Source organism: Pipistrellus kuhlii, unplaced genomic scaffold (assembly GCF_014108245.1).
Source record: "Pipistrellus kuhlii isolate mPipKuh1 unplaced genomic scaffold, mPipKuh1.p scaffold_m20_p_52, whole genome shotgun sequence".
In the NCBI taxonomy this organism is placed as follows: Eukaryota; Metazoa; Chordata; class Mammalia; order Chiroptera; family Vespertilionidae; genus Pipistrellus; species Pipistrellus kuhlii.
In genome coordinates, this window is record NW_023425554.1 from 1,646,335 (window position 1) to 1,660,130 (window position 13,796).

At 49.8% G+C, this 13,796-nt stretch overlaps 1 protein-coding gene and 1 long non-coding RNA gene across 2 annotated transcripts; one reads left to right on the forward strand and one right to left on the reverse strand.

Annotated features, from left to right (window-relative positions):
- Positions 1 to 401: 401 nt before the first annotated feature.
- Positions 402 to 2,482, forward strand: LOC118706531. The gene is made up of 2 exons (XR_004984051.2): positions 402 to 523; positions 758 to 2,482. It is a non-coding gene; the product is annotated as an uncharacterized LOC118706531 (long non-coding RNA).
- LOC118706525 (solute carrier family 35 member E1) lies at positions 2,131 to 13,737 on the reverse strand. Its single transcript, XM_036415876.2, has 6 exons — positions 13,283 to 13,737; positions 12,906 to 12,976; positions 10,168 to 10,305; positions 8,303 to 8,428; positions 3,941 to 4,186; positions 2,131 to 3,469 (listed from the first exon to the last, which is right to left on the reverse strand). Exons 1-6 carry the CDS (start codon positions 13,689 to 13,691, stop codon positions 3,239 to 3,241), a joined length of 1,221 nt encoding a protein of 406 aa, XP_036271769.1. The 5' UTR covers positions 13,692 to 13,737; the 3' UTR covers positions 2,131 to 3,238.
- Between the last annotated feature and the right edge of the window lie 59 nt (positions 13,738 to 13,796).

Consider the following 13,796-nt stretch of genomic DNA (forward strand, 5'->3'; position numbering starts at 1 on the left):
ACTCTTGGATATGAGAACCAGGTAGATTGTTCTTTCTATATCTCTGTTCATCTTGTTGCTGGGCACACTGAAGACAAGTCACTCAGAAAGAGACACTCACTGACAAACTGGGACCAGTCTTGATTCCCTAGAGACCATGATTTATTTTTGGTAAATGCCATCAATGAACATACAGTGTCATTCCCAAAGGATAGTCTACAGCACATGTGTCAAACACAAGGCCCGCGGGCCAAATCCATCCCGCCAGGCCTTGCAATGTGGCCCGCACCGCGCTGTCATCACTGCACTTCGCTGCGTTTCCATCACAATGACAGTTTATGACTGTTCAGTAAACCATTCGGCCCGCGATTTAGGCTGGATTTTAGATTTTGGCCCCTTCTCTGATTGAGTTCGACACCCCTAGTCTACAGCATTTAAGTCTTAAAAACAGGTGATAATTAAAAAAGAGAATTTACAATTTTCAGATCCTTTAATAATTTAACGTTCTCTGCCCTTTAAGGCTGTTAGACCCTTAGCAAATCAGGTCTAGCCCTAGCCAGTTTGGTTCAGTGGAAAGAGCGTCAGCCTGTGGACTGAAGGGTTCCAGATTTGATTTTCGTCAAGGACACATGTCTGGGTTACAGGGTCGGTCCCCATTGTGGGGTGTGCAGGAGGCAGCCAATCAATGATACTCTCTCATCATTGATGTTTCTATCTTTTCTTCTCCCTCCCTAAAATCAATAAAAATATGTATTTAAAAAAAACAAAAACAAATCAGGTCTAGTTGCGTCCCAGCAATAACAAAGGGCCTATTGCATTATGATGCCAAATACACAGCAAAATGCAGAAGTTCCAGTGCTTCCCTGGAACATACTCTGGCTTCTCTCCTTTGTAAGAAGGGTGTGATTTTTCCTATAATGAATGACTTAAAATACAGTCATGACTTAAAAAATCCTACACCAAGTCTCAATACAGTGATCCAAACACTATTTAAAAATGCCCTCTGAGCCTCAGTTTCCCCTTCTGTAAAATGAAGGAGTTGGGTTCGTGTTGCAGGCCAGGCCACATCACAAGTGGGTGAACTGAACTTGCTATCACAAACCCGAGGAGTGAGGGGAACAGCGGCAAATAGGACTGTGGGAGGTGGACCAGGGCAGTAGTGGCCGGAAAACCAGCCTTCAAGGGGTCAGGCAGCTCTGAACTGCCAAGTCTCAAAAGTATGTCTTTGTCTTTTGATTTGATAATTTGGTCTAATATGATTGTCTCATTTATTCCAGTGTATGTACTTACTGTAAATTTATGTACAGAATTAAATATCCCATTTATTCATTTATAAACCATAATAAAACCAGTCATTTCCCCTCACCAGCAATTTTTGCATTGGAAAAGGAAAAAAAAACTAATATACACATTTCAGCAACATCAGAAATGTCATTAAATCTGAATGGAGGCATAATTCATTTTGTAGTTCAATTACGGTATATGTCCACGGAGTCAGTTACTCTAATCATAAAGAAAACACTGCAATATCTTTGCAGTTCAAAATTATTCCCATTTGTTATTCAACTTTGAGAAAAATTCAGCTGTAGACTTGACTGCTTCCGGTGAAGGCACTCGGCAAGCTCATCACCAATAACACCCTTCAGGATTGCCTTTTTAGATTCCACATAGCAATCACCTTGAAATTTGGGGCCGAAGTAATTAGAAAGCAAGCGAATAACAGACAACAAACAGGAACTTCAGAGGCTGGCGATTCCTAAGCTCACAGGCCTAAAGATATCCCAGACCTCTCCAGAAGCGGCCCAATGTAAGCTGACAAAACGCCCTCTTATTTACAACATTCCAATTATCAAAAACAAACCACGTCAAGCGTAAACCGTCACTCTCTGAGTGGGAAAAATGTCTCGAGGGAGTAAAGGATGACTCCTGTCCCAACTCTGGGGACAGCGCCAAAGGAAGAAAGCATCACCTCAGACCCAGCCGGTCCCAGGAGGGAGGATAACAGTCCTTCGTGATGCCAAGAAGGCTGGATCCCCTCCACCTGGATCTTGGCACACAGGTCACGATGTGAGCCTCCCCAAACCAACTTCTCTGCTTTTTCTTTTTCTTTTTCTTTTTTAAGCCAACTTTTTCTTGACCAAAGCATCTGATTTGACAAACCAGATCCTAGCTTGCTGCTCGCCTCTTTTCCCTTCACCAGAACATGATTCAGATCCTAATGTAAGCACCACAAGAATAGGACACGGAATCAAACCACTGCTCTTGTCTGCCACACAAACCGTCCAGATAATTGGTATTCTTGATTCATTCTGCTTTTAGCGATTATGGTCATTTGAGAGGTGCTTCTCAACACCTCATCGTTTCCTACCAAATGCTGATATGTGTCAGGCATCAGCAGTGGGAACTTTTTTTGTTTTTAAACATTTAAAGCAAAAGGGTTTTCAATCTATAAGCCAGTCTGTATGCACCTCCTACTGGGGTCCAAGGCATAAATACACAACTATTGTACAAAACATTTCCTACAAAAATGAGAGATCTCCATGAAATCAACATCTCCTCGACATCCTACTAAATCGTCACAGCAGTGAAGACCCACCAAGAAAGACCAAAAAAAAAAGGCAGAAATAGAGTTTGAGACACTGAACTTGATTTCCTAGATTCCTCTCCCAGCCCTAGTCTCCTCACTGCTCTGAGAGGACCAATGCCCTGCTCCGCTCTTCCCTCTGGATCCTGACACACAGCTCTGACTTGCTGGTCAAAGAATCAGCCTCTACGAATTCAATGCTCACTGCCAACAGCTGTTTGCTGGGGAGCGTTTGCCAGTTACTGCAAATAGCCATGAGGCTGGAAGGGAAACCGTCCATCTCGCCCGTGCCAGGGTCTACATCCACAACGACGCCACCTTTCCAGAGGATTTTCTGGAAATGCTATCCGAGAAGCAGAACGAGCACTCGGAATACACGACTTGGGGATTGAGCCCACACAGAAAGGGGAAACCTGGCCACGCTCTCCGTAGTGCTGCCGCCCCCAGATGACAAACTCCAGGAAGAAAGGGCGTGAACACCAGTGCTCTGGGGCTGTGGTCCTCGCGGCAGGGAAGGCATCCAGCTGCCCCGGGGGCCGGGAGCCCCGGGGTCCTCTGATGGTTGCGCACCATACCCCGGCGGGACGTACATTCACCAGTTGTCAGAAGTTCCTGGTACTGCTGGGGTGGGTGGGCGTGGGGGGTTGCAGAACAGCCCACCCTATCCTCTAGGCTCTACACGTCATAGCGGTTCAGACTGTGTGAGTTTGGGTAGTTCTGCCGGCTGTACTGGAAGTGGTCTGTTAAGGTGTTGTTGCGGCCATACTGATAGTCCCCGTGCTGGGGGAAGAGGACGCCGTTGTGGGGCTTCTTCAGGGGGCTCCGGTGGTGCTCCTTACCGCTCAGGTCCCCCGCCGTGACAGGGAGAAGGTGCTTCTGTGCTTGCCGATGCGCGTCGTACTTGGTCTGCAGGGGCAAGAGAGCAGGGGGACATTGGCTCCTTCCCCCAACACACACAAGACAAAGGGGAGCTCAAGATTCACTGCCAGGTAGCCCTTGAAGGCCATGCAAGTGTTGACCCAGCAGGGCTGGACATGGCCAGTGAACGGCTAATGGACTGGCCCTCGCTATTAGTCATCCTATGTCCTTACAGGGGTCTAAACAGAGCCTGCATAGGAGAGAGTGACATCCTGACAAAGCCTCAGTGGACCCAAGAGCCACAGCTGGAGGGAGGCAAGGACTGGGGCCATCCATGGGGGAAAAAGGCAGGTCAGGATGGGAGGGGCTGTGCCAAGACCATAAACCAGTTTGGCAAAACTGGGAGCTGGAACCTGGGCCTCTTGGCTTCTGGCGAGGCCACTTCTTTTCCCCTCTCCACCATTCTTGGTGCCCCCCGCGGTGTCAGTAGGTTAGACAATCCCTCTATCCCAGACTCACCTTGTTGTACAGGAAAACGCCCAGGATGGCTGTCATCATGCCCAGGACGTTGGTGCTGGTGACGGGGTTCCGCAGCATGATCAGGGACACGGTGATGACCATGATTCTCTTGGTGGCGTTGGCAACTGAGTAGCTCAGAGGGCTGATGAGGTTGAGGATGCTGAAGGCAATGACGTTCTGGGCAAAGTTACAGAAGCCACTGACAGCCAGAAGCAGGAGCGTCCAGGGCCACTGGGACACATAGGTCTACAGACGGGAGCAAGACAGCACCATGGTCACATGCCAGCCCCTGGCAGAGGTTGGGAGAACGGCACAGAGTGGTTTATTGGGGCCAGCCGGTGGGGAGCAGACCAGGATGGGTTCGAGTGTGATAGCAGGTGCTTTCTACACACACAGCCTCTAACCCTCACGACACTGCTTGGCACAAGCAGCATGGCCTTCATCATTGCCTTCAACGTCACCATCATTGTCACAATCACCATCATCATCAACCACTACTGTCACTGCCCTCACCACCACCACCACCTTCCCCTTCCGCTGAGGAATGGAGGCGCCGAGAAGGATATCAGGTGTCCAAAGGGTGCAGAGCATGGCATGAACCAAAGCCTTCCCTCATCCCTGGACAGTGAAGGTCAGGGCTCTGGGGATGACAGAGTAAGATCTCACTCTGATCGGGCTCCTGTAATAGACACCAAGGCCCGGGGACTTACAAACAACAAACATTTGTTTCTTAGTTCTGGAGGCTGGAAGTCCAAGATCAAGGAGATTCCGTGTCTGGTGGGGCTTCTTGGTTCACAGATGGTGTTTTCTTGTGGTGTCCTCAAGTGGTCGAAGTGGTAAGGATGCTTTCTGGGGTCCCTTTAGGGCACTGGTCCTCCTTGATGAGGGCCCCATCACCCTCATGATCTAATTACCTCCCAAAGGCCCCACCTTCTAACACCGTCTCATTGGGGGTTGGTTTGAACATGTGGATTTTGGGGGAACACAAACATTCAGACCACAGCAGAGACGATACATTCTGTAAGACAGGGAGGTCTCAGGAAGGCAGCCCCTGATATATGAAGAAACCTCCCGAGGTGGGGAGACAAGACCTGGGTCTGCCCCACCTCTGGAAGCCTGGGCAGCTGTTTGACCTCTCTGATTGTGGTGACCTCTCTGCAACGGGGATGATCCCTGCTGAACCTGCACAATGCCACCGCTGTGGAGATCAAATGCCATCATGGCTCCAAGAGTGCTTTAAAAAAATTTAAAGCCACACAAACATAAGAAGGCAATTGGTGTGTCTATCTCATGTTGATGTTTCTCTCCCCCTTGCTCCCCCCAAGTTCCACTCTCTCTAAAAGTAAATCAATGGGGGTAAAAAACCTTGGGTGAAAATTCCAAATAAAGAAAAGGTGATGGGGCGCTGGTGGGTCCCCGTCAGGGAAGCAGCATCCCACTGAGTCCCAGCTTTCATTCTCTTGTCTGTTCTCAATCCTTCATTGCCCACTCGGCTGGGCTGGCGCAGCACATAAGGCGCCTGGGACTGAGTATGCCTTGGCCATGCCCGCTACCCTCAAGTGGCGCCCGAACAGGGCCCGTGTATGGGGGAACTACAGTTATTAGGGGAAAGGAGGCCCCAAGATGTGTGCACACAGAAAGTAAGGTAGGGAGCTGAAGGATGGTACTACCCTGTTTCCCCGAAAATAAGACAGTGTCTTATATTAATTTTTTTCTCCCAAAGTTGCGCTAGGTCTTATTTTCAGGGTATGTCTTATCTTTCCATGCGCTAGGTCTTTTTTCGGAGGATGTCTTATTTTCGGGGAAACACGGTAGCTCAGTGTAAAACATGGGACAAAAAGAAAAAGAAAACATGATCACTAGAAGAAAACTGAAAAATGTCCTCAATATAAGAAAAAGCAAAGAAAAGAGACCAGAGCTAAGCCTATATATATATTTTTGTGCATGTATATGCATAGAGACACCAAAGAACTGTAACATAGGACAGCATAAGAGAACTGACATCATCGCCGAAACCGGTTTGGCTCAGCGGTAGAGCGTCGCTCTGCGGACTGAAAGGTCCCGGGTTCGATTCCGGTCAAGGGCATGTACGTTGGTTGCGGGCACATCCCCGGTGGAGGATGTGCAGGAGGCGGCTGGTTGATGTTTCTCTCTCATTGACGTTTCTGGCTCTCTATCTCTCTCCCTTCCTCTCTGTAAAAAAGAAAAGAAAAAGAAAAAAAAGAGAACTGACATCAAACCTATCAATATAATGTAGCCAATAAAAGGAATGAGAAAGACCTAAATACATCAACATGAGTGATCTCCAGGACATATTATTGAGTGAAAAAAGCAAGTTGTTCTTTTCTAAATATCTAAACAATCACTTTTTGTATAAGGAGGAGGGAAATTATGAATGTATTTTTGAATAAACCTTGACATATCGTTTGGTTTGGAAATATAAAGATTTGACATTCAGTAAGGGGTATGAAGAGAAAGCAATGTCTAAAAATTGAAAAGGAACCCAACAGTTGTCATTGACAGACACACTGTGAAAATTCCTGCAAGTGCCCTTAGAACAGAATATTTCAATTATATAATAAAGCCTCAATGACACTGAAGGTTCTGAGACTTTAAGCGAAAGGACATATGAATGAAACCAGTTTTACCAGAGGCTAAATGATATCAGCATCTCATCAATGCTCCAACAAAATGATCTGCTGTACATTTTTTTAATCCACACCTGATAATTTTTTTCCATTGATTTCTAGAGAGTGGAAGGAAGGGAGGAGGGGAAGCGAGATAGGCACATGGATTGGTTGCCTCCTGCATGTGCCCCTACCGGGGCTGGGGAACCTGCAACTGAGGTGCATGCCCTTGACCAGGAATCGAACCCACTACCCCTTCAATCCACGGGCCAACACTCTTAACCACTGAACCAAACTACCCAGGGCCTGCTGGACATTTTTTATGGGACATGTTCTCCGGACAAGTAGAACTGCACAGAAATCTTAAACTTCTTGCTTGACCTGCAGTTGTCTTCAGAGGTGCTTACTCTGAAGCAACATGTGTGTACATAGATCCATGTATGTAAGTACCTGGAGAAGGATAACTAAATAGAAAATGTTGCAAGGAACCAAATGTTCCAGAAAAGATATTAATAAAAAACCAAAGCAGTAATAAATTATGTGATGTTCAATGGGAATTGAAAAGAATTGGAATGAACTCTCTTCTGCCCCCAAACACTCCTTTCCCGAATGTTTCACTGCAAAGGCCTAACAGCAATGGCAGCCGACAGCAATGTGAACACACCGTTCGATTGTTCCTACACACTGCTCTCCAATAAAAGCAACTGCGTCCCCCAACCAGTGCTAACGGCAGGCCTGGGGCTGGAGGTACAAAAAGGAGAAAATCTTCCTGAACCAAAAGCCACCAAAGGCTGACAGGTGCTGTCAGAAGGGCAGGGAGCCAATAAGAGGACTCGATTGGTCAAGACAGTTTTAATTTTACTATGAAAATAATATGTACAACTCACACACCTTCCTAAAAACAAAAGAACCCTACTCCACGCCCAAAAAGGGAAAAACACTTTGACTCACTGGTTAATTGCAGTCACTCCAACTCTTTACTCTGAAAATGGTAATTAAAAGGGAAGAGAAGCACTGCACTGCCCCTCATGCCCTGTACTTCAAGATAACAGACTACTCCTGGTCGAGGGTGAAAAGTCCTTCACAGAGAAATCATAGCTAAGCCACGTGGAAGGGAAGTTAGAGCAGGGAGCCACAGTTTTCTTACCTGGTAACTGGAGGTAAGCTCCATGACAGCCACAGGTGGAGCTAAGGACTGAAGACTACTGTCAAGAACCCAGCCAGATCTCATGAAGCCTCACAATCATTTACTCCTCCGTAATTCAGGTGTGGAAGGACCACGCACAGCTCCTCATCACTGCGCCCGCGTTAGCGTCTAGCACGCTCTCTGGAGGCTGGCCCGGCACAGGCGGTGAGAAGACACCACTTCCTGTGCTCCAGAGAGCCACAGCTACAACTGCAGTACACGGAAATATGTAGAGAGGACACCGAAAAAGGAACAAACTCAGTTTTAAAGCTAGGGTGAGGTATGAACAGATTAGAAGACGGGGAAGTCCCCTGTGCTGGCAGTCTTGTCATCTTTCGTGCCACTGCTATCAGCAGCTGGGATCTAGCATGCTGGAGAAGGAAACGCAAAGAAAGCCAACTTCCTACAACGTGAGCCCTGACAAAGAGATGAGTATTTAAAGACCAGGCTGTCAGAGGCCCCAACAGCCCCCGAGTCAACACAGAGGACAAAACACCCACTTTGGAACCCGTCAAGAAAAGGGTGTGTTCGTGGTGCCGGCCAACTCACCAGGTCACTGCTGACCAGGAAAGTGGAGAGGTCCACCAGGACCCACGTGGGGATCATAAAGAAGACGGCGTGGCAGCCCAAGATGTTCAGCAGCCTCAGATGGTGGATCCGTGAGTCTCTCAATACCTGAGGAGAGAAAATCTCTTTAAAGGCCAAGCGACACTCTCAGTGTCAAGGACTTGAGTTACTCAGGCTCCAAACACAGTGACTTTACATTAACCTTGAAGTCACACCTTTGACTATTAAACCTGCAAGGGTACCTGTGATGGGACAGGCAGTTCATGCCTGAAACAAGTACAATGTTTTATACACAAAGGACCGAGAAAAAAAAACCAAAGCAAAAACAAAATAGCAACACCCAATGCCTCAATGCTGGCTAGGCACTGTGAAATCCCACTAAATTGGCATATCACTGTTTCAGAACACAACCAGGTAAAGCATATCAAGAGCCATAAACATCTCCTGACCTTTATCATTATATCCTTATGTAAGCCAATCATAAGGAAATAACCTGAGAGAAAGACATTGTAAATTATTGCATCACTTACAATGAATAGTTGAAAATAACCTGCATTTGCAATAGAAGAACTAAATGTATTAATTGTGGTACCTGAGGAGTGTGATTGTTACAGGAGTTAAGAGCAATATTTTTTAATGATATCAGAGAATGCAATGATACAATTGTAAATGAGCAAAACAAAATTCTAACATGTATCTATATATATGTAAAAGCCTAATATGCAAATTGTTTGACCGGGAGTTTGACCACTCGCTATGAAATGCACTGACCACCAGGGGTCAGCATGGAACATGCTGGCAACGTGCAGCAGTGGAGGTGCTGCTCGCTCCAATGGGCTCTGACAAGAGCAGGACTGCAGGGGGATGGTGGAGCAGGTGAGTGGGCAGCGCCAGGCCAAGACTGGTGTGAGCAGAGGCCTAATTGCCCTGCCAATCCCCACAGATCCAGTGGTGAGGGAGCTGGGCAGGGTGCCGGGCTCTGATTGATCGCCCTGCAGGCAGGATGATGCAGGGGGCAGCACCAGGGGGCAGGGATGCCATGGGCGGCTGTAGGACTGAGAGGCTGTGGACATGAGCTGGGGCTGCGAGACCCGGGGGGGGGGGGGGGGCCCACAAGCTAGGGCCGATCCCCGTAGGCCACCTCGAGGGACCCCACCTGTGCACAAATTCGTGCACCAGATCTCTGGTCTAAAATATTATAAAACTAAAAGCTGTGCAGAAAATACCCCTAGCATTAATAATTTACCCAAGAGCATAGAAACCCCTTGGCAGGTAAGGCAAGCCTCCTGATTCTTCATTTCTAGCACCTACTACAGTGCCTGCCACATAAGTAGGTACTCAATTCTGATTTTTTTCATTAAACTTTTCTCTATTCCCCCCCATCAAGCATATGTTAATTGTATAATAAAAAATCATAATCTCTTGGTACACAATGTTCTCTCTTCCTCGCTCTTTCGCTAGCTCTCTGAAGCATGCCCCCACCTTTCCTCCTCTTCTTCCCTCAAAGCAAGCACCTTTGCTCCTCTCTCTCTCCCCTCAGCTCCAGGTCCTTTTTTTGTGCCTCTGACCTTGTTTCCTGAGCCCATGCAGCCCAGCTGGCTCACTTTTTCTTCCTCTGTGACTTTCTCACCGCCCCCCCCCCCCCCCCCATGACTTTCTAAATAAACTTTTGCTTGCATTTGAAAATAAATAGGAAAGTAACAAAATAAAACATTCTTGGAAAATAAAACAATAGAAAAGGAGGACATGATTTTCTTCACCACCAAAGAAATCCCCACTTGGTCACTTCTTCAATGCTACCCATGCACCCCCAGTACATCATCGTACCAGAGACAGTATCTAAATACCTTTTTGGAGAAAATATTCTGAAGCGAGAAGCACAGTGTGGCAGCAAGAGCACTGATGAGTCCCCACATATCAAACGACAACTCGGTGACAGTGGCCAGCAGGACGCCGCTGATGATGGGGATGAGGGACAGGTACACCTGTGGGAGAGGCAGGAAGGGCTGATGGGCTGGAGCTGAGTGGGGCCGCCCAACACAGACACCCAGAGCCTTAGCTGCTCTCTTCTCCTTCAACGAAGGGGCACCACCTATCCTCTGGACAACAGTGTCAGCTGGGACAGCAGTGCTCCGGAGGTTGGGGGCAGAGAGATGGTTATCGTAGCACCTGGGGCAAGGCTGTGTCACTATGGGCAGCCCCACTCCCTACCATCACCCCCAGTAAGAGCCCTTGCTAGGGCCACCAACAGGGGCTGCTCCTAACAGATCTATCCAGCTGCCACCATCAACACACCAGGGTCTGAAACCCCGATCCTGCCGGGGGCTGGCAGGGTCCCTCTTCCAACTTGCATTTACCACTGACTGGAACACTCCTCCAGCGCTTTCTCTAGCTGGAGAGCTCCTACCTGCTCAGGCCTCAGCTCACATACCATTCAAGAGAACTTCCCCCCCACCTCCCCACACCCGGTCCCCTCCCCCACCCCCACCCTGTCAAGTTCCTGGGCCTAGAGATCTCCACCCATTATAAGTGTCTATTAGCCGAAACCGGTTTGGCTCAGTGGATAGAGCGTTGGCCTGCGGACTGAAAGGTCCCAGGTTCGATTCCGGTCAAGGCCAGTACCTTGGTTGCGGGCACATCCCCAGTAGGGGGTGTGCAAGAGGCAGCTGATCGATGTATCTCTCTCATCGATGTTTCTCTCTATCCCTCCCTTCCTCTCTGTAAAAAAAAAAATAAAAATCAATAAAATATAAGTGTCCATTACATAGTCTGTGTCCCTGCACTTCTTTAGGGTAGGTCCTTGTTCACTGCTCTATCCTGGTGTCCAAAACACAGCGGCATCCAGTAACAGCTGGCTGAATGACTGAGTAACGTGCTGGGATAGGAGGCCTTCCACAGGTCCAAGCTTTCCAGGGCCTGGTGTATGCAGTGGCTCCTGAGCTCTCAGCTGGCTAAGTGGCTCCCCATTTCCAGATAAACAGAATCAATTCCTGACATTTAGCTTTTCTGACTCCCAGCTTCTCTCTCTTCTACAAAGGACTTTGTTAAAGTACTGTGGAGATTTTAGAAGCGGCTGGTTAATGCTCCCCCACCCCGCTCCAAGTACCTCCTGGCCCCCCAAGCCTCCACCCAGGTCAAAGCAAGAGCTTTGAATTCCAGCTTCCCCACTACCGGCTAAGGCCCGTGGGCACATGACTCTCCCCTTACAAGTCCCATTTCCTCCCCTGAGATCTGGAATGACCTGCTTTATCTTCCTCATAGGGTGGATCCATACTCATTCCTTCATTATCAGACTCCTGCCCAAGTCCTTCCCTACTGTTTCCTCACTGGGTGAAGTTTCCAGCTCCTTGTCCAAGCCAGGTCCAATGTCCTGTACAACGGGGAAACCTGATAAACATGCTGTGATATCGAGTGATGCAGCCGCACACCTCCTGAGCAACTCGGGAGACAAGTCACATCTGACGTTACCCTGGGAGCAGGCAGCAGAACACACCCAGTTCTCGCAGGGAAAAAGATAGGCTGAAAGAAAAAATCAGCCAGAGCGGCCCAATTCCCTTTAAAAAATACACACACACACACACATACATATATGATTTCAGAGAGGAAGGGAGGTAGAAACATAAACAATGAGAGAATCATTGACTGGCTGCCTCCTGCACACTGAGCCCGCAACCCCAGTATGCGCCCTTGACCCAAATTGAACCTGAGACCCTTTAGTCCGCAGGCCGATGCTCTACCCACTGAACCAACTGGCTTGGGCTGGCCCAATTTCTATAAGCTGATCCAAGGAACTGCTGCTCATAAACACAGGATGCCAGAAACCAAGTAGAAAAGAGGCGCTCTGTCCAGCACGAAATGAATTCCAGCTGGGACAACAGGAGCCACTTCTACTTGAGGGCATAGATGGGCAAGGCTGTCTCCAGCTAAAGCCACAGCTTCTCTCGCCCCAAGGCAGGAAACACCCTGGCTTGGCACAGCGAACAGACCCTGGATTGTGCCCAGAGCACCTTCCTTTATGCAGTTCTGGGTTCTGTCTGTTATTTTAACTTCCATTCTCAAACATTCCCAATTCTTGGCTGCTTTTATTTCAAAGACTTTGATGAATTTTTGCCAAAAATCAGACTCCTTTGACAAGCATCTCACTTCTGACCCCAAAAACCTCCAACCCGACCATGCTTGACGCTTGTAAAGAAGTGAAACTCCATTCCAGCACGAAGTCAGATGTTCCACCCTCCGTCCCACTCCAGGAGAAAGGGTACCTGGCCAAGATGGGATCAAGTCATCACCTACCAGACACTTTGGGTAGGAGATCAAAGGAGGGAGGAAAGTGGAACTAGAGAAGAGAGGGCAGTGTCCACGAGACCACACAGGAGAAACAACTCAGGGACACACACACACGCACCGCTGTTCCCAGGGTGACTGCAGAAAATTAACAGCAAAAGGGCCACCAGAGGCATCTAAACTGACTTCCTTATTTGACAGGAAGCCTGGCAACCTGCAGGCCAGGAGCCTGGACCACGTCACCAGCTGGGCACTTCCTGGAAGCCCTCGGAGTCCCCACCTGCCCAGAGTCCTTCTGGGTTACCTTTGTGCTCTGCTTCTCTTTCATGATGATCCGGGACAGGAGGACCACCCAGATGGGCATGGTGGCCTTGACTGCAAAGAGAAGCAATGGGGCGCTCAGGTGGCCACCCTGAGAGTTCTTGTCCCAACTTATCCGCGGGCTGAGACAGCTTGGCAAACCCTCAAAACTCTGCAGTCCTTCTCTTTCTGTGGGATTTCACCCCAACCCCACTCGGCTCCCTGCTCCCTTTCAACCCCTCCCCTCCCGAAGGCCCGGCCCCCCTCCGGGTGCTAGACCCTCCCCAGCGCAGAGCCTGGCGGCATTCCAGGTGAGACGCCCCCGCAAGACCAGGCGCCTCCAAGGTGAGACGCCCCCCCACGACCGGGCGCCGCACTCACCGGTGTGCGCGTAGGACACGGGCACCTTCCAGATGCTGACGTGCGCCGACACGGACGCGAAGTATTTGCCGAAGGCGAGGGGCAGCACGTAGCGCGGGTAGAAGCGCGGCGGCAGCAGCGGGCCGGGCGACGGGTGCGGATCGGACCCAGAGCCCGAGACGGGCGGCGCGGGGGGCACGCGCCAGGCGCGCAGCAGCGGTGGGAGCCCGGCGCACAGCGCCAGGATGTGGCACAGCGACACGGTCACGGGAAACGGGAAGGCGCTCAGGATCACCTTGTTGACTACGTTGCCGCCCGCGCTCAGCGCATACCACAGCAGGCACAGCGCCGCCACCCGCGCCCCCTCACGCGCCCCGCCGCCGCCGCCGCCCGCCGCGCCCGGGCCCCCCGTGCCCGGGACCGCCGCCATCCTACCCCAGCGGCCACCCCTTCCCGCCCGTTCCACGGCCCTACGCGGGGCTGGGGCGGGGCCTGGAGGGGCGGGCGCGCCCGCCAACACCGCTCCCCATTGGCC

Excerpts from the sequence above, each read along its gene's own strand:
- LOC118706525 (XM_036415876.2), bottom strand. The coding sequence starts at position 13,691 with ATGGCGGCGGTCCCGGGCACGGGGGGCCCGGGCGCGGCGGGCGGCGGC. Across the intron at positions 10,306-12,905 it reads AAGAGAAGCAGAGCACAAAG|GTGTACCTGTCCCTCATCCC; the intron begins GTAACCCAGAAG and ends CCTCTCCCACAG. Across the intron at positions 8,429-10,167 it reads AGAATATTTTCTCCAAAAAG|GTATTGAGAGACTCACGGAT; the intron begins GTATTTAGATAC and ends TTCTCTCCTCAG.